This window comes from Chionomys nivalis, chromosome 13, assembly GCF_950005125.1.
Source record: "Chionomys nivalis chromosome 13, mChiNiv1.1, whole genome shotgun sequence".
Taxonomy (NCBI): domain Eukaryota; kingdom Metazoa; phylum Chordata; class Mammalia; order Rodentia; family Cricetidae; genus Chionomys; species Chionomys nivalis.
The window spans coordinates 45,739,375-45,766,381 of record NC_080098.1 but is presented as its reverse complement, the minus strand read 5'-3'; the positions used below and the strand labels follow the sequence as shown (position 1 = coordinate 45,766,381).

The 27,007-nt window shown below is 36.4% G+C and overlaps 2 protein-coding genes across 3 annotated transcripts; both read right to left on the bottom strand.

Moving 5' to 3' along the window:
• Window positions 1-7,670: 7,670 nt before the first annotated feature.
• On the bottom strand, window positions 7,671-12,341 carry LOC130885515 (prolactin-3D4-like). The gene is made up of 4 exons (XM_057787053.1): window positions 12,192-12,341; window positions 10,645-10,752; window positions 8,965-9,144; window positions 7,671-7,859 (listed from the first exon to the last, which is right to left on the bottom strand). The coding sequence occupies exons 1-4, from the start codon at window positions 12,339-12,341 to the stop codon at window positions 7,671-7,673; spliced, it is 627 nt and encodes a 208-aa protein (XP_057643036.1).
• A 3,756-nt stretch (window positions 12,342-16,097) lies between these two features.
• LOC130886172 (prolactin) lies at window positions 16,098-24,258 on the bottom strand. 2 transcript variants are annotated; one of them, XM_057788078.1, is made up of 5 exons: window positions 24,185-24,258; window positions 22,333-22,502; window positions 20,645-20,752; window positions 17,704-17,883; window positions 16,098-16,299 (listed from the first exon to the last, which is right to left on the bottom strand). In XM_057788078.1, exons 1-5 carry the CDS (start codon window positions 24,210-24,212, stop codon window positions 16,108-16,110), a joined length of 678 nt encoding a protein of 225 aa, XP_057644061.1. In that variant the 5' UTR covers window positions 24,213-24,258; the 3' UTR covers window positions 16,098-16,107. The 2 variants fall into 2 exon arrangements, with proteins under 2 accessions (XP_057644061.1, XP_057644062.1); XM_057788079.1 differs by having other exon boundaries at window positions 22,333-22,505; window positions 24,185-24,212.
• Window positions 24,259-27,007: the final 2,749 nt, after the last annotated feature.

Genomic DNA, 27,007 nt, shown 5'->3' with positions numbered 1-27,007 from the left:
AAACATAGAAGAGAGATTTGAAAATTGTCAAAGCCAGAGGTAGTCATAAAATATTTGCCAAACATTTTACTGGACTATTTTCCAGAAATGACAGGTCCATTGTACATATTAATTCACATGATCAATCTTGCAAAAAAATCCATCCTTAATGAAAAAAGAACTAATGAAGTCTTATAACTTTCTGAGAGGTTAGTCACTGTGATGACTTTTGGAGGAAGTCTGAATTATCTATAAAAATGAAGCTTCTGAGATGCTTTCCATGCTCAGGTAGATGGTCCTAATTCCATTTCACATATACAGTGTTCTTAGTGGAGACAATGGGAATAAACCAGAGGACATGCGGTTGGAAGGAAAAAGTTAGCGGGCAAGCAATAAAGAAATTTAAAGGGAGGAACAGGTTGTCGATTTGAAGAAAACAATTGCATGTCTTGAAACTCTTGGACAATGAAAAACTGTGTATTCTTCGTGGCAGGTATTTGCTCTTTGTTATGAAATTATAGTAGCTTTCTCCATACCTGCAATGGAGCAATTATAAAACAAATTGATATTCTTATATCGGAAAAGAACTCCATCTTTATATTAACATTCTTGGTGGAGTTAAAGAAAACAAACTATCCTTTTTTCATTTTACATGCCAATCCCAATTCCCACTCCCTCCCCTTCTCTCATTTCCTCCACCCCCTCCCCAGTGCTCCATCCACACCTCAGAGGGTAAGGCACATTGCTTTGAAGAAGGACAAAGGTCTTCCTACTATATTTAGGATGAGCAAGGTATCCATCCAAAGAGCATGGGTTTCACAAACCAGTTTAAGCAGTAGGAATAAATCCTGGAGCCACTGCCATTGCCCCACAGTCTGCCCCAGTCATACATCTGTCACCCACATTCAGAGGGTCTGTTTGGTCGTATGCTGCTTCCTTCCTTATCAGGTTGGAGTTGGTGAGCTCCCCTTAGCTCAGGTAAGCTGTTTTAGTGGGTGTCCCCATCATGGTCTTGACCTCTTTGCTCATATTCTCACTCCTCCCACTCTTCAACTGGACTTTGGTAGCTCAGCTCAGTGCTCCACTTTGGGTCTCTGCCTCTGTTCCATCAGTTGCTTGATGAAGGTTTTATGTTGACATTTAAGATAATCATAATCTGACTACAGAGAAAGGCCAAATTGGTCATCTTCTCCACTATTGCTTAGGGTCCTTGTGGATTCCTAGATATTTCTCGAGTGTCAGATTTCTTGCTTGCCCCATAATGGCTCCCTCAATCAAAATATCTCTTTCTTTGCTCTTGGTCTCTGTTCTTTCCCCCATCTTGACCTTCCCATTCCCTCAAGTTTTCTTCCCCCTTCCCTTTCCCCCTCCTTTTCCCCCACATCCCTTCCTTCTCCCCCCATCCCCATGCTCCCAATTTTGTCAGGTGATCTTTATTTTTTTCTTCCCAGGGGGAATTTAGTTTGACAAAGTGAGGAGAGTGATTTTTGAGTCTTAGAATAGGAAAAACCTTTATAAAATAGTTTTATTTCATTTATTTGATTTTTTGTACATGCATGTGATACCCTTGTGGGGGCATGCATATGGGCATACACATATGGCCTATTGAGGTCAGAACTATTATTCCAGAGTGGGTTTTCTCACACAAAAAGCAGTCTAAGAGATTGCATTCAATTTGCCAGGATTACAGGGAGATGACTTTATGTGCGGAGGCATCTCACCAACCACACAAAATTATTGTTAGTTGAGTGAACTGAGCTTTCAGTGCATTTCTCACACTGCTGACATTGAAGAAACCACTCCTGAGTAGGTTCATATGTGGTTCATCACTGCATTGTGGCTTAGAAAATATGATCCTGATTTTATATATGTGATTTTTCCACTTTCTTATGAATTTATCTACTAAACTTCTCCCATTGCTTCATTTGGATTTCCTTTCCATCCTTTACAAATCTGCTGTGACTATGAAAGATTTTCAGGAGAAAGAACACATCTTGTTACAACTAGCCACTAAAAAACTGTTGGGAATGTCAGTTCTCTGAGAAGTTTCCATTTGACGAGCTTAGAAAGTCTTCAAGTTTCAGCAATGATGAAAATGGAATATTATTTTAGAAAAAGTAATCTTTAAAACATTCTATTTATTTTTTTGAGAATTTAAGGCAAGTTTTTTTTATCATATTATATCTCCTCCCAGATCACCTTCCATGTTCTACCTACCCAACTTATTGTTCTATCTCCCTCTAAAGCCACAGTAAAATAATAAACAAACAAACAAATCACAACACAGAATCCAGTTTGCCCTCAGTACCTACTGAGAGTGGGACCAGCCCTAGAATGCAGTTTATATAAAGGTAATTATCAATAAACTGCAGCAAACATTGTTCTGAACAAAGAAACCAAACATTTCTTCTAAAGGCAGTAATAAGACAAGGATGTCTATTCTATCCATGTCTCTTTCATTTAGTACTTGAAGTCTTAGCAGGAGCAATAAGACTATGAAAGGAGATAAAAGGTCTAGAGATAAAAACTCAAAACATTAAGGTACTCATCTTTTTCACTGTATTTTATTCTAAATGCTTTTCTTTTCTATATTTTTTTGTATCTGGAGGGCATTTTTCAGTGAGTACTGAAAATTTGCCCGTGTTTAATTTCCAACTGGTTAATATCCCCCTGAGCCTAAAACACAGGAGTAAAACAAAAGACAGTATTAACATACAAACTGAAAGTCATGGGCTACATTCATTGCTTATGCCTTAGACTCATGCCTTAGACCAAACACCCTGCAGGCAGACCACTCCCTAGGTAGAATTTCAAGTTATTTCCATAAAAGGAATTTGAACTTAGTTGAATTCTTAGACTTTTATTTTTGGTATAAACCAACTACTACCCTATTTCAGGAGCATGGGCAAGACTGGGAAATGGAAAACTGTTGTCCCAAGGCAGACACGATCATTTGTCCAGTTACAAAAGCACAGGCTTTATTAAAATTAATAAAAAGGCAGGAATTGCGGAATTACAGAATAGAAGAAAAATAATTCTGAATTAGTTTAAGCTAGTGAAATATTTTTGTAATAAAATAGTGTAAGAAATACTATAATATATATTATATATTATATTCATACCATTGTTTTTAAAATTAAATATTTTATACTTAAAAATTTTAATATAAAATTATATGTATATTTTATTTTTTTCAATTTTATAAATAATACAAAAAATATAAGAAAAATGACATTGAAGAATTTGAAGGCCTCAAAAATGAAAAACTTTTTATGTTCATTGCTTAGTAGAATTTATACTCTGAAAATGCAAAAGTAACCTAAATATTACACACAAATCAGAAAATTCCAACACAAATTTTCACAGGATTTGGAAAAATATTTGTTTTAGTATAGAACCAACAATAGCATTCAAGATACCTAAAACTATAATGAACAATGGAAAACTTTCTGGGAACATAATCCATCCCTGATTTTATGCTGTCATATAGAGCTATAGAAATGAAAGAGTTATAATATTAGCATAAAAGCAGATATTTTGATTGATCAATAGAATGGAAGACCTAAACAAAAGTTCACATACCCAGAGACACTTGCTTTGGGTAGAGAAGTCAAAAGCATACACCGAAGAAAAGACTCTAAATCAAAAAGGTCTTGGTCAAATTGGATAGCTATATCCACTTTTCTACAAATATGAATAAGCCATAAACAGGGATTCCTCAAGCAATCATTACTATCTAGAGGAAATAAGAGAATATTTGATTATTTTAGGGCATGGTGTTATCACCAACTGGATCGGTAGGGAGTGTCTATAATCCTCAGAAGATTACTCTTCGAGTTAAAAGTAGGGAACAATGATTCAAATTTATCTCATGAGTGTCTGCTAAGGAAATTAAATAAAGTAAGTTTCTGATATACTCTAGATGTATATAAACAGAAAGGAAAGAGACTTGCTAGAGACTACAGATCCACAGTGATACAATGCTGTCACTACTCCGCTGCTAGATTTGACCCGATGTCTGTGACAACTGTGTGCGTTACGAAGACAATTCCTTGAGTTACTTCTCTAGCAATGTGCACTCGGGGTGAGAGGACAATGCACAGAAGCTACAGGATGACACAGATGGCAGAGCTCTGTTGGGGACAACAAGATCTAGCCAGGGAATGTCTCCTAATAAAAGTCACTATTCCTTTAAGGGCTCCCTCAATCAAGATATCTCTTTCCTTTCTCTCCTTCTTTGTCCTTCTCCCTTCCTGAGCATCCCATTCCCTCATGTTCTCTTCCTCTCTCTCTTTCTCCCCTTCCCCTCCCCTTTGACCATCCCTTCTCCCCCAGACTCCCATTTTTCTCAGAAGATCTTGTCTGTTTCCCTTTCTTGGTGGGCTCCTTGTATGTCTCTGTTAGGGTTCTCCTTGTTAAATAGCTTCTCTAGGATCATGGACTACAGGTCTAATATCCACTTATGAATGAGTACATAACATGTTTGTCTATCTGGGTCTGGGTTACCTCATTCAGGATTTTTTTTTCCAGCTGCATCCATTTGCATGCAAATTTCAAGATGTCATTGTCTTTTCACCTCTGAGTAGTACTCCATTGTGTAAATTTACCACATTTTCTTTAGTCATTCTTCAGTTGAGGGGCACCTAGATTGTTTCCAGGTTCTGGCTATTATGGATAATGCTGTTATGAAAAACAGTTGAGTAGTTGGAAATATGGCACTAAGAAAATTACCATGAATCCACAAGAATGACCTCAGCTAAGACGCTAAGCAGCATCAGAGAGGATGCCTAAAGGGACCTTCCCCTGTAATCAGATTGATGACTACCTTAATTGTAATCATAGAGCCTTCATCCACCAACTGATGGAAACAGATGCGGAGATCCACAGCTAAACACTAGGCTGAGTTTCCAGAGACCAATCCAAGAGAGGGAGAAGTGATAATATGAACAAAGAGGTCAAGACCATGATAGTGATACCCACAGAAACAGCTGACCTAAGCTAGTGAGAGCTCACTGGCTCTGGACTAAAAGTGGGGGAACCCACATTGGACCAAACTAGGCCCACTGAATGTGGGGTACAGTTGTGAAGCTTGGGCAGTCTGTTGGACCACTGGCGTGGGACCAGAATTTATCCCTAGTTCTTGCATTGGTATCTTGGAGCATAGTCTCTTTGGAGGGATACCTTGCTCAGCCTAGATATAGGGGGAATAACCTTGGTCCTGCCTTGAAGTCATGTGTCAGACTTGAATCCCCATGGGAAGCCTTACCCTTTCTGAGGAGTGGATAGGGATGGGATGTGGGGGAAGGGTGGGGTGAGAGGAGGAGAAGGAATGGGAATGGGGATAGCTTTTTGAAATGAGAAAAGATTGTATTAAAAATGGACAGAAAAAAAAAAACAACCAAAATTCACTATCCTTTGATGCTGTCCCACTGGTATTTTTGAGATAATACTTGTTTGCCCAAAGAAAAGCATCTGCTTCTTAGAGGAATTTTATTTGATCTTTAGTCAGTGAAACTCTTTAGTTATCAAATTTAGCATATCAAGATTTTACACTGATTTTCTCTTCTTAATTTTGAAAACATTGTAGGCATAGATAAATATGGAGAAGAAAGAAAAGGGAGAGATGTTGTAAGAACATATCCTTCCAACTTTCTCTGCTGTGCAGACTTAATAACTGGATGATGACTAGAGGATGTTAAATACCCTGCCTGTAAGAGGAAATGTTGTCAGAACCGCAGTAATCCAAATGCATGGAATCCTCCTACAATAGAACCACAGTAATCCAAACACATGGAATCCTCCTACAATAGAACCACAGTAATCCAAATGCATGGAATCCTCCTACAATAGAACCACAGTAATCCAAACACATGGAATCCTCCTACAATAGTCCTAAGAAGGATCGTGATTTGAGATAGGTGATGGAGAAATATAGAGCCATTCCCTCTTTTTTCCTAATACATCTTGGAACACATAAAATCGGTGGTACTTCAGGAAAGTGCATTAACATACAAGTTGTACGGTCTTATTACCATGAAAATTTGTTCACTGAATGGCTTGTCTTTATATATTATCCCAGATGTCCATCCAAAAGATTTACTTAGCATTAACAATGGATTGCTTCAGTTTAAATTAATTTGGTCTTCTTTATGTACTCTGATTATATGTCAGTTGTCTTATTTCCTCTTAAAAGAGTGTATCTGTAAAATTTTTTCAGGACCATCACAAAACAAAGGATTGATTGTACATTAAATAAACAGAAGAAACTGACCATTTTTCACTTTGTTTTTTTTTTTTTTTTTTTTTGGTTTTTCGAGACAGGGTTTCTCTGTGGCTTTGGAGCCTGTCCTGGAACTAGCTCTTGTAGACCAGGCTGGTCTCGAACTCACAGAGATCTGCCTGCCTCTGCCTCCCGAGTGCTGGGATTAAAGGCGTGCGCCACCATCGCCTGGCTCGTTTTTCACTTTGAATTGGGCATTTTAAAAACTATTTTTGAGAAGAAATCCATTGCAACAATGCTTGCATTCAAACATTAAAAGTTTGGAGGGAACTGAAGGTCTGGTTCACCTAGGGCCATCTCAGCAGCATGGTGCAGGGATGTGAGTGCACTTAACAGTTATTTTTCCTCCATTTTTTCATATTATTTTGTTACTTAAATTAGAGAAAATTTTAAATTTGAATATATTTCAATCACATTTCCCCTGCTACAAGTCCTTCCAGATCCTCTTCTTCTCCTTAGCTATCCAACTTTAATTGATTTCTCAAAACACAAACAAAAACCACATACAACTACAAAGCCCTCTCAAACCAAGGAACAAAAATAAATCAACCATAAGCGGGGAAAAAACCAATCAAAAGGTAACTAAATAAAAGCACACATATAAAAAAGAAAACAAAACTTTGAGCTGGGCGGTGGTGGCACAGGCCTTTAATCAGCAACTTGGGCGGCAGAGGCAGGAGGATCTTTGTGAGTTCGAGGCCAGCCTGGTTAACAAAAGCTAGTTCCAGGACAGGCCCCAAAGCTACAGAGAAACCCTCTCTCAAAAAACAAAACAAAACAAACAAACAATAAAACAAAAAACCCTTTAGAGTTAATTATATATTGTTATATTATTCAACTCCTCCTGAATAAAGACCTGCTCTGAAGTGGTCGATATATCCAGTGTCACTCCATTGGAGAAAAGTGATTTTCCCTCTCCCTGAAGGTATAAGTGATAGTTCAGTTAATAGTCTTTATTGTAGTGGCAGGGTTCCATTTATTTATTCATTCAAGTTTTTTAATACGACAAAATAAAATACAGATCAATGAAAGGAAAAGGGCCCAAGAGAGGGCAAAAGATGAGAGACCACTCATTCCCACACACAGGATTCCCTTAAGAACAATACAATGGAAGCTGCAATGTAACTGCAGACATACAAGCCCTGTGCATGCTGCCTCAGTCTCTGAGTTCATGTAAGCTTTTCCGCTATTGACCTAGAGAGCCTTGCTTTCTTAGGGTTCTCCATCCCCTGTGGTTCTCGCACTTTTTTGCCTCCTCTAATGCCGGATTCCCTGAAGTCTGAGGAGAGGGATTTGATAGAAACATCCCATTTAGGGCTGAGTTCTTCAAGGACTCCCAGTCTCTGCATAATATGTGGTTGTGGATCTTTGGGATATTTTTCTCGTCTGGTGCAGGAGGAAGTTTCTCTGATTAATAGTTCTCCTTAAAGATGACTCGGGCTTTCAGGACCTTGAGGTAACTTTCAACCTTTTGTGTGTCCCTTTTCAGGCAACGGCAGAGGTTATACATAACAAAAAGGTGAGTGTCTTCATCAGATGACTGAAGTTCTCTCAGTCCTGACCAATGAGGAGGAAAATTTTCTATAGCTCCAGGCTGGGTCTACACAACAAATGGATAGATATCATTAACATTATAAAGATTTATTTCTCCTCCCACTTTATGTGTATATGAGTGCATAGATGTGTATGTGTACAGGTGTATTTGCAAATGGATTTGCTGATCAGTAGTCAGTCTTCAGTAAATATCCTCCAATGAGATTACTTCTTTTTACTTTATTCAGAATCCACTTTAGATCTCCATATGTCTTCCTCCCTAAAGCTGCCCTTATATGGAGAAAATGTTACACCCCTTTTTGACAAGAATAATGAGATTAAATCAGGTCCTAAAACATAGAAAGATATTTACAGACATGAAATATATCCTTAGGCCCAGCAGATATTTCTTTTAAATTTTAAATTGTTCAGTAGAAAATAGAGGTATGTAAACTAGTTATAAACCATGGATTTTCAAACACATGGGCCAAGTACCATAAAGCCATTAATAATCTAAGCGTAGAAGTCCGATGAATGTACATATTTTGGTCATGCTGTTGATCCCAGATGAAATATATCAATATACAAGTAGGCAGATGGAAAGCCCCAAAGTTGTACTTGGCTTCACACAGAGATTTGAATCAGAGAAAAATGGACCAGCTAGTATGAATTCTTTCAATTCAAGGAATATTATATATCCTTAATACTTTCCTTGATGTGTCTTTCATAATTCATGATTCTAGTAGAGTGTCCTAATCTTTTAACTTTCAACTAAATATATTCTTTGCACTATGCATTTTCTGAATCCTTAGACATGATAATCTTATTTCATTCAGTGTTTTAAGATGCCGTCCAGGAAAACCAGGAAATGGCTGTCATAAGAAGACTGTCTACATTAAGCAGGGGTGTCCACAGCACCCCAAAAGCTACTTTCCAAATTACTATGAAGAACATTGGCTTTTTGTTGATGGTGTCAGAACCACTTGTTTACACAGTTTTCAGTAAACACCTCAGGTGTTAGATTTACAAGTGGTCCCTTACTCGCTCAATTCTCAACGAATGTGATATAAAAATTTCTGTCTTGCAAATGAATTATTTAAAAATTCTCCTCATTGTCCAAAACACCACTTTTATAAATAACATAAACAAAGAAATGTGAAGAGACAACTTACCCTGCTCAGTAGGATCTCAAGTCCCTTCAAAAGTTCTATAATTCCATGCTTCACATCACTGATTCTTTGCATCATTTCATTAGACTCAGTTGGGAGAGCAGCCGTGGCAAGTATCAGGTGTATCAGAGGATAGTCCCAGGCACGGGACATTGCTATGACTGTTTTCAGAAGGTCTTCTGTCTAGGGAAGCACGATAAAAAAAAAAAAAAAAAAAACACTTTAACTGAAGTGAGATTCAAGAGGGTAGATATCTGTTGATTTTACACAAAGATGGTGAACTATAATAGATATATCTTATTAATACATATATTTCATAGTATCTACAAATTGTAGAATTATAAAATTTTAGCTACTGTACTATAGTTTGTTAAATAAAATTAGATCTGAACAATTTTCTTTTCTATTGACAGGTCAAAATAATTGCTTTTTATTTTCCCTCTATATTCAACAGTCTGTCTTTGTGGTTCTTGACAGAAAATGGCCCCCAAATAAAAAGTGTGACTTTGTTGGAGTAGGTGTGGTCTTTTTGGAGGAAGTGCATGACTGTAGGGGTGGACTCTGAGGTGCCACATATGCTCAAGCTATGCCCAATGAGACAGTTCACCCCCTTTAGCCTTTGGATCAAGATTCAAGGACACTCAGCACCAGCACCACAGTCTGACTGCACGCTATCTTATCCCCCGCCCCAAAGATGATAATGCATTAAACCTCTGTAGCAAGTTACCACAATTCTCTATAAGAGTTTCTGTGGTCATGGTGTCCCTTCACAGCAATAGAAACCCTAATAAAATATGTTCTTTTGTATTACTAACCCTCTCTGTGAGAAAGCTAGGCTTTCTGGGACTCAGTAAGTGACTTCAGGGCTTGGTTTTAGATAAAATAGATAACAACACTGTCAGGTGAAAGTGGTCCAAATAATTTCCACACTAATAAATCAAACTGGTCTCTCAAATATCACTCTGGGCTTTTGTATTATGGTAGAGTATTAAAACAATGGCATATTGATGGAAACATAGCTTTCAAAACCATATTTTTCTACATCTGCATGACGCCCCATTATATGAGTACACATATAAATTTTATGGTAAATCAAATCAAACCCTGTTTCACAAAGAGAGCGAGAAGGAAAAGATCCTAACACAGAACTATGTGTTTGTACAGACTTCCTCAAACAGGGACCATCCTGTGACACAAGATAACAGGAAGAGAAGGAGCCTCTTTTACAGTCTCTTTCCTCTAATGGCAAGAAGAAGGCGGAAAGTCAGGGAAGACAGCACACAATGAAGAAACTGAAGTAGCATGCTGCTAGAGGAGGGGCCTTTAGCATCAGAACATAAAAACTACTGTATCTACATTTCTTGCACATGTTTGTGAGTGTATACCCAAACAAAAGTGTCCAATTCATATTGAAGCTTCCCAGAGAGTAATAAGAGCAAGCCCACCATGACGATGCTAGAAATTGTCCTGGTAACTTCTGCATTTGCTGAAATGTAAGTTGGCATTGGCCTGGTGGGTAAGTTATCAACTGTGAGGTGTGTGAATTGTTTGCTATCTGTTGCTTCCTCCTCCGTGCTGTGCATCAGAGATCACCCATATTTGGCCCCTGTAACCCACGTGAAAAACAACTAAACACTGTTCAGTTTTATTTGTTTCAGTGAAAACCAAGGGGAAAAAACCTACTTTTGTTTCACGGATTTGCTTAATATTCTCTGGAGTCGTGATGGATGCAGTGTGGCACTCGATGGGCACCTTTTCATTTAACCAACTTGCTTTAGCAAACTTTACATTCTGAAAGAAAAGATATGATTCAGTGTATTGGATTTCGGAATTGAATGAAAATATATATGACCATAGCATCAATGTTCTTGACAGAACTTATTTTTAAAAAAGTCAATGAGAACATAAAAATTAAAACACCGGAATAAAGCAAATACGTTTGCTCATTTTTTCCCCTTTAGATAGCCAATCTCATTTACTGACCTCCCAAGCTCTAACTCTTCTTTAATATTCTCTTAATTGTCCCTTAAAATGTTATTATTGGGAGAACAGGAACCAGAAACCTTACAAACTCCAAATGAAAAACTTCCAGTGTTAAGTATAGTTTTCCCTAGGATTTGAACTGTGTTATAAAATAGTAACTTTTTGCAAATTTATAAATGTCTTCTTTATCCATTGACTCAAATTGATGTTCTTCCTTTAATTCATAATTACAAATTTATCTTTATTCTAACATTCTACCATGTCTTTATATTTGAATAATACTATATCAGTGGTGAAAGTAGAATGAAGTAATGTTGATACAATCAAAATATAAAAAAAAATATCTAGCCTTATTTTAAGAATCTACGTCAAAAGGAGTGAAGGAAAATGCACACAATATTTAAAGTTTATATAATAATCAGTTGTGAATTATATTTCCTCGAGTATTTATTTTTTAAATACAATTTTTTTAATACTAGTCATGAGAACATTTGGAGGTTAATGGGTTTCTGGGAATGCCATGAAGTGGGAAAATTGTGAGTGACAATCAGAGAAGGAAACGAGTAAAAGGAGTTTTCACCAATGAGTGAACACACAATGGAGATGTTTTCTAAGACAAATTCTCCCAGCTCTTTATCTTGTATTTTCCTTCTTCACAGAATCCAGAGGTCACGTGTCATCATTAGGAAGGGAGGACACATTTCCCTTCTACACAAGCTCTCTTTTGCCCACAGATGCTACACACTGAAAATATTAAACAATATTTCTTCACATTTTGGAGTATCTGAGCAGTTGGATGTCACCCCCTCCCAATTTACATGGTTGTGATTATTTAGCTTTTATTCCGTTCATTCAATTCACTGCAGTGTAATCATCCTACACTGAATATCTGCAGGGGGTGAGTTGAGAATTTCCGTAGAGAGTGGAGTCCTCCATAAAAGACCAAGAAGTCACAGTTCCATCCTGTGATTCTTTGGGGATTTGATGTTAAAAGTGAAAGTTCAAATTATGTTTTTATTTTTAAAATCTATTATTTAGAAAATTGAAAAATTATTCCATTCTTAAAAAACGCTTGAGATTTTATACAACCTCCCAGGTTCTACAATTCACATTTTATTATCTGCTTCTTTCTATTACCTATAAAATTTTGTCACATCAACGTCAGATCGTGGTGATTTCTGATTTAATTAGTAGCATTTTCTGCAGTCCCCATTAGAGAGAAAACAAGAAGCAAGCGAGGAACTTACAAATTCGTGGTATATGTCTGCGGACATGTCATAGTTGGTATGAGATTGTTCAACCACATGATCATACAGGTCTTTAGTGGACAAGACATCTGGTGTGGAGCACACATTCTCCCAAAGGAGCAGATTTGCCAACAGCAGCAACAGACACATCACCGCTTTAAGAGAAATGAAATGAGAAAATCTTTTCAATGGAGTCATCAAGAGTTAAATTGTCTCTTCTGTAGGCCCGCTGCTACATGATTTGGCTTGATATCGGTGAAGGGAGAATATTCTTTTTAAACTGGGCCAATATGGGGAAATAAATATATTTCTCTGACACACAGCTTAGAACCAGAGAAATCATTCCACAGTTAGGGCTTGCAAGGTGAACTTCTCAACTATGCAAATATGTGGAGCTTTAATTAACCCTAAGTCAGGGTCTTTAAGTCATTCTTGGCACTTGTCAGAAAGTCTTAGGGTTTTATATTCACTTTCTATTTCAGGAAATAAACTTGACAGCTCCAAGTAATCCATTTTCTTGTAAATACCCCTTAAATGTTAAGATTGTTAGCTCAAGAGTACTTTTCTTTTTTTCACGCCCTTTAACATGTTCTAAATTGGTAAAAACACAAACCTGCTATTATCAGCTATTTAGGCTTCATAAATGAATGTTTATTCAAATTGATGTATTAAGCAAGCAAATACATATCTAAACCTTGGGAATCAAACATAATTATAATTTCCTCTTTCTGTACCTAAAATAATTAGATCATTGAATCTTGTATTCTTCGCAATGAACATTTTCTCTATAACGCAAATTGGTCTCTTCTAGAAGGAGAGCATGCAATGGAAAATGTTTACTACAAGGTACCCCTTAGATATCAGTATTACTGTCCCCCCTTACCTATCAATATTGTCTATCAATAAAATGCAAAATGAAAACCACTGATCTCACACTTGACTGAGTGAGTACATCCTAAAAACATTCTCTACTCTCTGTTGCCTTATCTCCAGGTGAGGCATAATAACACTGGTTCTTAAAACAGCAAACCTGATCACACCATAGAAAATATACTGTTCACTGATGACAACTTATGCTGGAGAGGTTGTGGGGTAAAGGGAACACTACTGCATTGCTGGTGGGAGTGCAAGCTGGTACAGCAGCTTTGGCTATTAGTATGGCAATTTCTCAGAAAATTAGGAAACAGCCTTCCTCAAGACCCAGCAATACCACTTTTGGGTATATACCCAATGGATGCTCAATTGTATCATGAGGACATGTGCTCAGCTATGTTAATAGCAGCACTGTTTGTCATAGCCTGAACCTGGAAACAACCTAAACGCTCCTTGATCAAAGAGTGAATAAGGAAAATGTGGTACATTTACACAATGGAGTACTAGACAGCAGAAAACAAAAATAATGACACCTTGAAATTTTCAGGCAAATGGGTGGAGCTAGAAAACATCATATTGAGTAAAGTAACCCAGACCCAGAAAAACAATTATCAGATGTACTCACTCATTAGTGGTTATAAATATAAAGCAAAAAAAAAGAATCAACCTACAAATTACAATCTCAGAAAACCTAGACAACAATGAGGACCCTAAGAGAAACATATGGGAAGTAGAAAAAGGCAAGATCTCTTGAGTAAATTGTGAGCATGGAGACCATGGGAAAGGGTTGAAGGGGAGGGGAGCCAAAAAATGTATAGCTCAATAAAAGAAAAGAAAATATACTTTTCAAACATACCTTCATGAAATAATTCATTCATAAAGCTTAGGGGAATATGACAGAGGGGTACTTACAGGAGCAGGGTTGAACTGAAGTCAGCTGCATCTCTTAGAACTTAAATCACAATGTAGTCTCCAATTCAGGAAAGCTGCTGTTTCACCTCACTACTGGTTTCATTCAATGTTCTACATACTATATATACAAGCAGAATTACTCAAAGCTATGCAGAGCTGGGGGTACAGATTGAATCAATATCTATAGATCATGACCCTTTCCCTTCAGGGAATATTGACATCCTATTTACCTTTAACACAGTCCTACTTATATGTGCTACTTTGATTTCCCCCATGTTATCTAGAGGCTTCAAGTCATTCTGGAAATCTCCAAGACCATCTCTGTTTCATAGTTACTCATTTCCAGATTAGTAGTAGAAATGGAATTTTTACCCAATATTTTGTCTTAATTTATGATCTTATGTCTGTAATATTTTCTCCAGAGATTCTTGAGTGTTTCAGGTGATGATAAAGGCTGTCAATGTTTATAGGAGGATGAACCACCCTATCTCAACAACAGTCAATAATCCTAGATGTTTTAATCAAACACAAATCTATTTCCTTAGCCATAAACACTGGGAAATGTTTCTCTCAACAGATAGGTAGCAGTTCTGGGAATCAACAGATCTGACGAAAATTGTTTAGAAGACACTTTGACAGATCCCATCATTTAACAAAACTTTGATCAGATCCTTATTGGTGGGGGATGACTTCCTTAAACACTGTTATTTTTTCTGTTTGCTTTTCTTACTGTCTTCAAATATAACATCTGAATTTTGTCATGTGAGGTGAGCCTTAAATCAAATCACATTGTTGTTGATTGCAGTTTGCAACTGTTGTGCCGCAGTTTCTTTAGCAGAGAAAACTTTGCCAGGCTTCCCTTACCACATTGTTGAGCTATACCAATTTTTGACAATTATCCTGAAATATTCTATTGAGGTTTTTTTAGTGTTTCAGGTGATAAATCCTTTTGGTACTATGGAAGCTATTGTAAGGGTTGGAAATTTCTTCATCATTATAAACTCATTTTTTTAAAAAAATTATTTTGCAACAAAATATTCTTCAGCACCTTCAGTAATAGTGTCTATGCCTTTAATTATGCTGTGTAACCAGCAACAGTTCAGAAGTCTATGTAGATTAGCGGCATCATGTGCCTCCTTTTCTAAAATCTCCTGAAACAGACCTTATGCATTCGCCATTATTCAATGACTTTATAAATGTCAGAAATGTCTATTCCTATGTCTGATGGGTACCTATGTGCAAATTTTTAAACTGTTAGATTTATTGGTTTTCCAGATGCATTTTCCCACTAATAATTCATGTAGATGATAGAAATTTATTTATAAATAAATAATGGAAACTTATTTACCAGTTTCAAGAGAATGAAAAATTGTCAATTAATATTTTGTAGGAATAATAATACAGCTTTAAGAACGTCTCCTACAGTATGGTTTGTCCTCAATCTGGTATCAACTCTTTCTCTGAAAGCAAGTTGCTCAGTATGTACGGAAAACAGTGCTCTACTTAATTTTCTGTAATCTGCTATCACTCTGTCTGAATTTCTTCATATGGTCATATGGAGTAAAATGATTAATGTAAGGTCAGTCCAGAGGAGAATTGGTGAAGTGAATTTTTAGAGATATCTAGGGTGAATACATGGTTGTATGCTAACACTTTGGGATTGCTTAGCTGCTACTGTGCTGTCTAGAAGCAACTCAGTTCCATAGCACTTGGTTTATCCAGTTCTGTACTAGAAATCTGTCTCTTAGAAATGGTCTAGCTTTCCATCTTTTGGGTAGACCAGATGGACTTCTTAATAATGACTTCTTTCTTCAATTCTGAAACTCTTTGTCCATATTAAACTTTCTACACTTTTCAGTTTCTTTGCCATCTGCATTATTTATGAGCCTTGAGCCTGTGATTTGTGACAAAATTTGATGATATGATGATGTCAGTGAAACATTTTATAATAAATTAACAAACGAAACATTGACGGACTGCCTTTTCAGACTTCAACATTTTCAAAATGTTTTTATTCTTTAAGAAGAGACCCATGCACCCAAGCATGCACTGAAAGCCATAGTGCTAGTAGAAGTTTTGAAGACATAGACTGTTAAGAACCATCTCAGAAGTACATGGAATGAATGTGGGCTTAGCAGTTGTTGTTATGGACAATTCTGCATCTCAGGAGCTTGAGATAATTATCAACCTTATGGGAATCCCTGCGCAGGCAGCGGATCTTGTTGTAAAGAGCCAAATCTCTGGATTCTTCATCAATTCCCTGCAGGGATGGAAACTGTGACCAAACGGAGTAGATCTCATTTCCTTTGGCTTCAGGATAGGCCTAATTAGAAAACAGAAAATTCAAATTCATATGTTAGCATTTTTATATCTTCATTTCATCTTATGGATGAATGCATGTTTTGGAGGAAAGACCAATGTAAAATTTTAGCCAGATTCATGGATATTTTTAGGCAGGGTGCAAGTCTGTCAGGCATCTAAAAGTTTGAAGCAGAGTATATAGATATGTTTTGTATTAGGCATGTGATCTGAGTTGAAGTTTGTCTTTTCCATGTATACAGACAATAACCAGGTCCTCAGACTTTACCAAGGTATGGCGAAAGAGGGAGTGTCTGCTCCCTTACCTAAAGTGCTAATGTGTATTAACAACAACCTTGTACTTTGCTGCTTCTGATAATGGATCATTTGCCATCTTACCGTTTTGAACTGAATTGCACATATTTGCAAACTTAACAATGAGGACGAATATTTAATGCCTTATCGTGCCTTGCTATGAAATTATCACTAAGTCAGAATGTAGCCTCACAGAAATGAAGACAATACCTTGAAATCAGAATGTTTATTGCATATGTTGCTGGTTTAATGGTTTTATTTGTATTTTCATTTGTGTGTGTGTGTTCATCAGAAGTACACGTTTTCATAGAAATTACAAAAATATGGCATTTACACCAAAACATATATGGTGTTAATATACACCAAGTAGCTAAGAAGAAATCTAAAGCAAGTGGTATGTACAAACTCCTACTTATTTTTATCAAATGTATTTTATCTTTGTGATTTTCAGAAAGCTGATTTGGTATTAATTTCACTAGCACTGACAATTATCATAACTGGAGAAATTAAAAATACAAAATCAACTTTAAGTATGTTCAATGATACGAGTTTGATGTAGGAAACCAGAGTGAAACAACATGTAGGATGAGCAGTTTTAACAAACTGTACCTCTTTTGAGAGTTTCTGGAACAGTATTGATGACCCATCCTTAACTTTCCAGTTTTCTATGGGCGGGAGAGATTCTATTTGATTTTGATTTTCTTTTCTCTCCCTTAACACTTTACTTTTCTGATGTATTTGTGGAAGAGGCATATAATACATATACATATATATGAATTCTCTTCAAGAATGCTTTATCTTGTCAATTTTTTTTAGTCTGTTTTTCTTTTATTGTGGAACACTTAACCATAAGTGTGTAAGAAACAGTAAGCCGTTTGTTAATTACTAAAAAGCATCAGGAAGACCACACCCATCCAACACTGTAGTTGAAGTCCAGGATTTAGAGATATTAGAATTTACTGTGTAGGAATCTAGTTCTTGTTTTAATAGCACTCTACAATGTAGAGTGCCTGAGCTTCATTCTTGCAAAGAGTTTTTTATAATTTGTTTCTCATTGTAAGCATCAGCTGTTGCATAAATAAGGAAAGCAATGAAGTTTCAGGGAACTGCTCACCTGGCCAAGGATCTTCTCAATTCCCTCTAGAAGGCGCTTGTTTTGTTCCCCAATCTCTTTGGCTCTTGATATGATAGCATCAGAGGCTTCATGAATACCATCTACTTCAGTTACTAGTTGAAACAGAGGGCCATTCCAGGAGTGCACCAAACTGAGTATCAGGTTCAGAAGGACTTCCGGCTAAGCAATCATGTTGAACAATAGTTAAAGTAAGTGAAATACAGCTGAGTTAGTTACATATGGCTTTTGTTCACAAAAGTGGAACTAAAATATTTATTTTATAACTATGTGTGTACTAATATGTTTCTAGAACACAAATGTTAGAGAAAAGTCAAGGTTAACTATTGGCATATACTTTGAAAAAGACAAACAAAAAATGTCTTATTTAAATTACTACTTTTCTTTCTTTCTTTGTGTGTGTGTGTGTGTGTGTGCACATGCAGGTATGTATGTGCAGGCTTTTGGAAGCTAAAAATCAATGTTAAGTGCTATCCCTCACATGCAGTTCACTGTTTTGTGAGACATGGTATCTCCCTAGCCTGAAAATTTCCCAGGAGCCTAGGCTGACTAGCTAGACTGTCTTCACTTTTCTAGTGCTGAGACTGTAAGAATGCAGGCTCAGGCTTTGTTTGTTTGTTTGTTTTTGACAGTAACCATGGTGAATTTTTTTGTGCTCTTTTGTTTTGTGTCTTGGCTGACCTAGAACATAGATTAACCTGTTTTTGATTCCTGAGTGTTAGAATTAAAAGCATGCACCACCATGCCGAACTACTTTCATGACTGGATTTTTAAAGTTTTGAGGATCAACTTCAGATTCTCATACTTACATGGAAAGAAATAAATTTAGTTATATCTCCTTAGCCTTTAAGTTACTGGCTTTTCTACTAAGACAAAAATTCTCTGTGCTGCATAGCCCTCTGCAATTTTACCTTCTGACCTCATCATCAGGTCTTTTTTTCTATTTTATTACCTTGTACATCCAAAACAAACAAAAGTTTGGTGGTACTCAGTAGGTACCAGAACTCAGGAGGTTCCAGGAGGACATCAGGGAAGATACATACCATCCTTATCAATGATTAGGAGCCCAAATAATTTTCACACTAATAAATAAGACTGATTATTATGTGAATATATTATTTTTATATTATATTTTGTTAAAAGAAAGATACAATAAAAAGTGCATGACTCCCTTTTCATCATTTCTAGAAGAATGGCCCATTAGTTGGTGTGTACAGTGAAGAATAAAGACACAGTACTGTATTTAAATAAAAGCATAAGTGGAAATCACAATGGAGTTGAACACCCAGTGTTTGCTCACTTCCCAAACTGTACAATAAACACAGCATCTTGATTTGAAATGCTCACTGTCAAGATGCTTGTTGTGTATTTGAGTGGTAGTGGAAATGATGGGTAGAGCACAATCCAAAGAACATTACAATAGAAAAGTATAGAGCATTTGAGGGAAAAGAGTAGGGCAAATTGTAATGGCAACACAGGTTGCTGGGAGCACAGCAGCACATGAATAAGAGAGCTTGGGTTAGATGAAGCCTCCCCTCCTTTTCTACCAGCACTGAAACTGACACAAACTCAGTATTACCTCTTGGAGGCCAAGTTCCTTATCTCAGCAAGTGAAATAATAATACATTGCAACGTGGAACTTTTTGTAAGGAAGAATTCAAGCAATGTAAATAGTGTGCTGTGTGGAGAGGCTAGCAATGGAGCGTCTTTCACCAAATATATTTTTTGGTCCCCTCATCCTGTTATAGCAGTTTCTCTTTGGTTACCACTTAATATTAATGAGAATAGAAAGAATATAGAACTCAGATGTGTCTAATAAAGTAGGGAACATATTGTACTTTGTATGTAATTATAAATATCACATAAATTTATATATAAATACACAATGTGTATATATATATATATATCGATATTGATTAGATGTGTCTAATAAAGTAGGGAATATATTGTACTTTGACTGTATGTAATTATATATATCACATAAATTTATATATAAATACACAATTTATATATATATATCGATATTGATTGATTGAGAAAGGATGAATGTCAGTAATTAACCAAGTAGGCCAAAACATCTTTTGAGACAAGATCTCTCTCTAATGTAATCATCTTATGTATATATTTTGATTTCAGACATGTTAAGACAAGGTTTATAAAATTGATAATTAGACCTGCTATAACATTAAGATGTTATTATTATTATTTTTTTTGGGGGGGGTTTCGAGACAGGGTTTCTCTGTGGCTTTGGAGCCTGTACTGGAACTAGCTCTGTAGACCAGGCTGGTCTCGAATTCACAGAGATCCGCCTGCCTCTGCCTCCCGAGTGCTGGGATTAAAGGCGTGCGCCACCATCGCCCGGCCAAGATGTTATTATTATAAGAGATCCCAGACACTTATGTGAGAAACACAAGCATGTATTTTCCCGATACTGCTTCACGAGGAGACTTTCAGTTAAGGTACGGAAGAAGGCAAAGAAGTCTGGGAAGAATGCAGGTGTTGTTAGAGAAGTAGAAATAGGATCAGGAGAACAACGTAAAAGTTAAGAAGCGAAAGTGTAATGGCAGGTAATGGATGCTGCCTATGGAGGAGTTCCTGAAACAACAAACAAATGCAAATGAGTTCTCATTTCTTACATATGTATGAATGTGATGTATTCATGATCATGAAATTAATTTCAAAGTTTCCTCCAGAATAACAAGCAATGTCATCTTCATGGACAGCTCATGGCTCAGTTATTAAGTATGTCATTTTACTCTTATCCCTTCTCCAATGTGTATTTTATTTGGCAAATAATTCTTTCTCTCTTCCGTTTTTCATGTGTGATTACTATACGTATCTCAGTATTCTAATAACCTGGAGAATACCAAAAACCTGTGTACTACGTCAATTATGTCAGGCATAAAATCAGGTGAGGACTCACAGGGACCTGCTGGGCTTCTTCCTTGTCTTCCGGGGTAGCTAGGGAAGAAGTGGGGCAGTCATTGATGGCCTTGGCAATAAACTCATGGTCTTGAGCATACCGCTTTTCCTGGAAATGGTAGAAACATCACATCGATAATGTTTAGGAATTAAAAATATATAACCAGAATATTAATGTGCTTTGTATATATTTGAGTTTTAAATTAGCATAACACTTTTAATTAAGGAAGTAAATAGCATTATTTTTACTTATTTCCCAATTATATCCCTATTTTTCTTACCATCAATGTCTAATATTCCAACCAAGTCTATACTGTCTTGTTTCCTTGTCCTATCTTTTTATAAATTACTATTCAGAAATAAGCATAAAATTACCGAAAATATAAAGATCTCTTTAAAATGTCATTTTTTATATTTGAGCAAAATGCCATATCATGTTTTATCTATATTACTTTATTTAATTTTCCCATGACTTCATATTGATATGATTCTCTTAAGTAGTTATTATAAAGCACAAATTTTTATTCAAGTGCTTCTGAATCTATATACTTGTATAGTACAAATTTCTTCATAAATGCTGAATATAATTATGTGGATTGTGAAAACATAAATGGAAACACTGAGCATATATCTTTGAAAAATGTTAAGCAATAAACAATTAAGATAAAAAGTTATCTATTTTTTTATTTTGAGACAGGATTTTTCTGTAGCTTTGGGGCCTATCCTGGAACTAGCTTTTTTACACCAGGCTGATCTTGAACTCACAGAGATCCACCTGCTTCTGACTCCTGAGTACTTGGATTAAAGGCATGAGCCACCACAGCCTGGCCTAAACAGTTTTCTAATATATCAATTACAATTAATGTTTAATCATTTAGATAATTTTATTACTTATTTATTGTATAAAGTATCATCATAAACTAAACTTACTAAAAATTCTGAAAATTTAGAAGAATTTCTAAGAAGATTTCAAAAGTAAAGTATGATCAGTCAGTAACTCAAAGAAATGCCAGTGAGTAAAAAGAACACTATGAATTAGTATTTATTGCTAATGATGAGTTACTTTATGCATACACATTGATGTACTAAAACTGTCACTGGCCATGTACTTGTAGACTAACTTAAAGAAATAAAGAAAATCATCTAAAAGATCTTCAGCAGCAGAAGACCTTTTCCTACTTCTGAAGGAGCCTTCCTATAGTAATTAAAACCATGCTCTCACAGTTTTAACACGGGACTCTTAGCACTGGGGGCTGTCTGAGCACTGATTATTTTTATTTCCCTTTCTTCATGTGTGTTCGCGTTTGGTTAATTCTAACCCATCCACAAAGTTTACTAATTCCATGATGTTTCCCTTCACTGGGTATCTGCAGAGCATAAGTGAAAAATGCCCCTGGAGCCAGAACCCACACATGCAAAACTAGGAGTTTAGATGCTTTCCCCAACTATACTGAGGGCTTTACATCTCAAGTTTAAGTTTAGAAACATATATTACAAAAAAAGGAAAATCATTTCCCTTTTGCAAATCTTTAATATTTTGTGAAATTGCCTCGTTTTTGTTCTACTTTTTATTAGCTAGCATTTCTTTTCCCGTGAAGATGTAGTCTTTGAAGTTTGGATCATTGTTTACATTGTACTGTAGCAAAGAGGCCCCTTTCAACAGATGCCAGAAATGAATGAAGTACTTACAAATTCAATGAACATATCTGCAGACATCATATAGACGTAGTGAGAGAGCATGATCACCCGGTCAAACAGCTCCTGGAGAGTCATCTGGCAGTTCCCACTGTGACAGATTGGCAGGGGGTGCACGTTTTGGCAGAACAGCAGGTTAGACATCACAAGCAGCAGGAGTGTCCCTGCTCAGGAAACACAGACGCTAGTGTGAGATGATTTTGTTCAACTGAAAGGAAACCTTATCTGTCTCTAGCACTTTACACGAATGGTTGCATCTGTGGGGAAAGAAGACTCAGCATCTTCCACGTTGCAAGCTTACCCATATATTAACATTTTCACAGATATGTAGCTTGAATAGATTGGCTCTTGTCGTTTTGTATTTGGCTCAGAAGCGGTTGTGTGCTTTGTAAACATTTTGAGCATAAATCACTGGGCACAAATCAGTCCATGCTACTGTATTAAGTCAATCTCTGAAGACAATTTTATGTTGTGGTAGTTTCTTCTGGTCTTAAGTAGTCACATTCTCTAACCAAACTGCTATACAATGTTACTAAATAGCCTATTAGGCGAAAATATAAAGTGCAATTGGAATACAGTTCTTATAAAATACTTCTAATTTTCCAAAAACGTACTTCAAATATATTTATGTAATGCAAAATACATAAATGTGTGTGTGCACGTGCACGCTCTTGCACTTATGTGTGTAGTAGGAGACTTGGTAGTTTATATGTGTGAGAGAAATATGCTTTGCACATATGAAGCTATAGCCGTAGCTCTTGTAAATTCATAACTAGATAGATAAATCTCTAACTCTAGGTACATTTTTTGAACATTTATCATTTGAGGGATTTTCAGTCTAAGATCAGATAAAATAGAAAAAGGGTTTGTTATACATATTACACAACACATTTTATGGTACTCCTAATACTTTCGTCTTTTTTAAATATGACACCAAGAAAGTAATTTCTTAGTACTAGCCTCCTTACTTTCCCCCCTTCTACTGAAATGTCATCTGGCTTCAATCAGATTGTTAGAACAGTTTAAAACAGATACCTACTATCATTATGTGGATTATGCCTGCATCACTGAAAGTTTCACCAGATTTATTTAAACTGGCCAACTTATTCAGAGATTTGGCAACCAGACAATATTTACTGCTTTCTTCTAGAGTCTGACAGGTGGACCCAATGTTCCTGTGGTCTGTGACAGTACAAGTTCTCAGTCTCAGCAACACCAACTCTGTGAGTGGGGTTTCTCCTTGTTCTCAAGCTGACTTTGCACTAGAGGATATTTGAGATCATCCATTCTTTCTACCTAATAGCTGCCAGTAGCACCCTCCTTTTTCCTTTCTTACTTCCATTATGTTAGCACAAATGGCTCTAGATATTGTCACAACCCTGGAAGGACACCTCTCCTGTTAGAAAGCCACTGATATAAAAGTCCGTTATATTAAGTATGAATAATTTCTTAAGTAATAAGAGAGACTTTTAAACCTCGATAATTCCAAGACAACTACATCTCTGAAAAGGTGGTGACTCATAGCTGGAGTGCAAGGTAGGTGTCCTATGATGCTCCCATTACCTTCTGTGAAATATAAACAACCCTACCACCCTTGCTCTAAACTTAGTTTTCTTTTTTTTTAATCTATTGCTATGAATAAGGGATTAAGTTATTTTGTACATCACCACAGCTTTCTTGGGTTCATGTTGGCTTTAGTCATGCCATGTCTGGAGAAAAGCAGTTATTCCCCATCCCCCTCTAAAGTGGAAACCTGCATTAGGTAAATTTTTACACTAGGCAACCCCATATCCCCTCCACCAAGAAAACAGAGAAAGACAATTACTCACTGAACTACAGCACATACCTTTTCGATCTGACCCTTGGATGTTCATGATGGTGATTATTGCTGAGAGCACCCTTCACCAAAGAAGGCCCGAGAGAACCACATCTTTCTCATCCGCAGATATTGGCTTTATAAACCTTTGACATCTTCATGAATAATATATCATCAGGCAGTTTCTTTCCCTCCCTGTCATCTATTTCCATCATTAAGATTGCCCCCATAATTTTAAACATCAAGTGGTATTTTATTTCTTATTCATATTCAGGAAGACATATTGGCCAGAAATGAAGGATTTTGATTAATTACTGCAAAAGGAAATGAAAGAAATGCTGGGGGTGAGACCTTGAGTCTAGTCTGAGCTAGAGAATCTATAAAACTTATAGAAGGTGATTCCTTTAGAATTTACCCTTATTTCTTCATAGAATCTACAACATGTATAGTGGTTTTTGGCTTACAAAAGAGCTTCAGACAATGCAGTTTATAAAGTTTATCATTCAAGATTATTGGGCGATTAAAAGTTTGAATATATATGCACTGAACACAAGGAAATGTAGACGTAAGTTTGAAAGAGCAGAATTTTCTGTTCCCTCTAACGCTCTGAGTCCCTATAGCTGGGCTTTGACTTCCAACAACCTATTTTGTTCTTTTAAAAGTAATATGTGTGAAAAAGCATGGGATAAAACCGGACTCGCTGAACATAGCGGACAATGAGGACTACTGAGAACTCAAGAACAATGGCAATGGGTTTTTGATCCTACTGCACATACTGGCTTTGTGGGAGCCTAGGCAGTTTGGATGCTCACCTTACTAGACCTGGATGGAGGTGGCTGGTCCTTGGACTTCCCACAGGGCAGGGAACCCTGATTGCTCTTAGGGCTGATGAGGGAGGGGGACTTGATTGGGGGAGAGGGAGGGAAATGGGAGGCGGTGGCAGGGAGGAGGCAAAAATCTTTAATAAAGAAATAAATAAAAAAATAAAAGTAATATGTATGATGGTTATGACTTTTGGTTAAAACACACAGTTTTATATGTTCATCTCTTGACTTTAGTATGTGAAGTTGTATTTTTGACTTAATGTATATAGTAAAAAGCAAAGGTTTGGGGTGCAAAGAGTGTCTATGCAAAGGCAGTAGACACTCTTTTATAATGAAGTTAGATATAAAGATGAGAGTTGCTTGAAGACCAATGGGAAGACTGTGAAGACAGAAAAATGCCAGTTACGATGAATCTATGTGTACTCATATCTAAGGAGAACCAGATATCACTCATTCCTTACTCAGTTTATCTAGGAAAGAAGTATAGTCATTTTTAGGTCAAAATATAGTTATGCATACTCACACACACTTGTTTTCACGTAGACACAAGTACACAATAAAATCAACCACAAATCTAGACACAATCTCCTCTTACCTGGAAGATACAGATAAATAAACTGTTATTAACTCAAGATCTACCATCCTCTTCTGACCCCAAACCACTCTAGGGCAAAGTGACAAAAATGCATTTTCCATGCACTCAAAAGTTCCATTCACCTTTTAGAGATTACCTAAATAATATTATTATTATATTGAATAAAAATAAAGTTGCTGATGACTTTCTTTAATTTTGGGGTTCATGCATCTGAAGCAGTTTGTGACCTTTAGTTTTGGCTTTATTGGGTATGGGCTAACAGATGCAGTATTTTTTTTTTACCAAATCATAACATCTTTTGATGTTTTCCTTTACTCTATTTTAAAGCAATTATATATATATATATATATATATATATATATATATATGCCTTGTATAGGTGTGAGTGTGACTACAGATACCACAGATTCAAGAAAAGGGTGTTACATGCTTTAGAGCTAGAGTTACAGGTGGGAGGAAGCCTCCAGAGTAGATGCTGGGAACTAACTTGGGTCCTCTGCATAGCCATTGACAGGGACTGTTGACCTTTGAGCCATCTCTCCAGCCTTTTTTCCTTACAGTTCCACATATATGTGCCTTAGTGATCTACCTAGTTTGTGCTCTTATAGGAATTAGAAATCTTACTCCAGAATACCATTCTGAGCTGCATTCTTGATAAATGTCCTAGTTTTCTTCCTAATTGCCTTAGTATAATCAATGTCAGGTTTCAAACTAGAAAAACCAATGTGCTTCTCACAGATCTATTTACCTAAATGTAAGTTTGATGTCTTTCCTGCATGTATGCTGAGTATCCATCTATCCTCTCAGACAAAAAATCTGAAATTTCACAGAAGTAAAGATATGAAATCCCGTGAAGCACTCTCCTTTCCCCGCATAAACTCCAGCAGAAGGAAATATTCCCTAAAACAGAGGCTGACAACATAATCTTGAAATTTAAATGTGTTATCTCTTTTTTGGAGACCAGAAAAGGAGAAAAAGTGAGAGATGTTCATTGATTTACAGGACTGCAAAGCAGCACATTCCTCCCTAAAGTTTACAATTTGCTACTCGCTGTTTCATGGCCCCACATTTCCTGTGAATGGAGATTGTGAAGTCTAAACGACTCACAATCATTTGTATGTGAAAATTCACAACTATACCAATTTTGCAAGCACCTTTTATGTTTCTATTTTCACTTAATATTTGTATATGCTGTTTTGTAAATATTCTGTTTTTCAAAGTGTGCCCTTAAATGAGAGAAATGAAAAACAAGGAACATACTCTCATTTTTCAAAGTTCATTTGCTTTCACTTTGGATTTGATGGTTCCTGGTAAAAGTGGGCTGACAACTAATTTTTTTCAAAGACATCAGATTTACCTAGACCTTGTATTTTATTCATTTTTTATTTATCTGTTCTGCAGTTAGCAATAAACTTGTTTTTCTTCTACAACTTA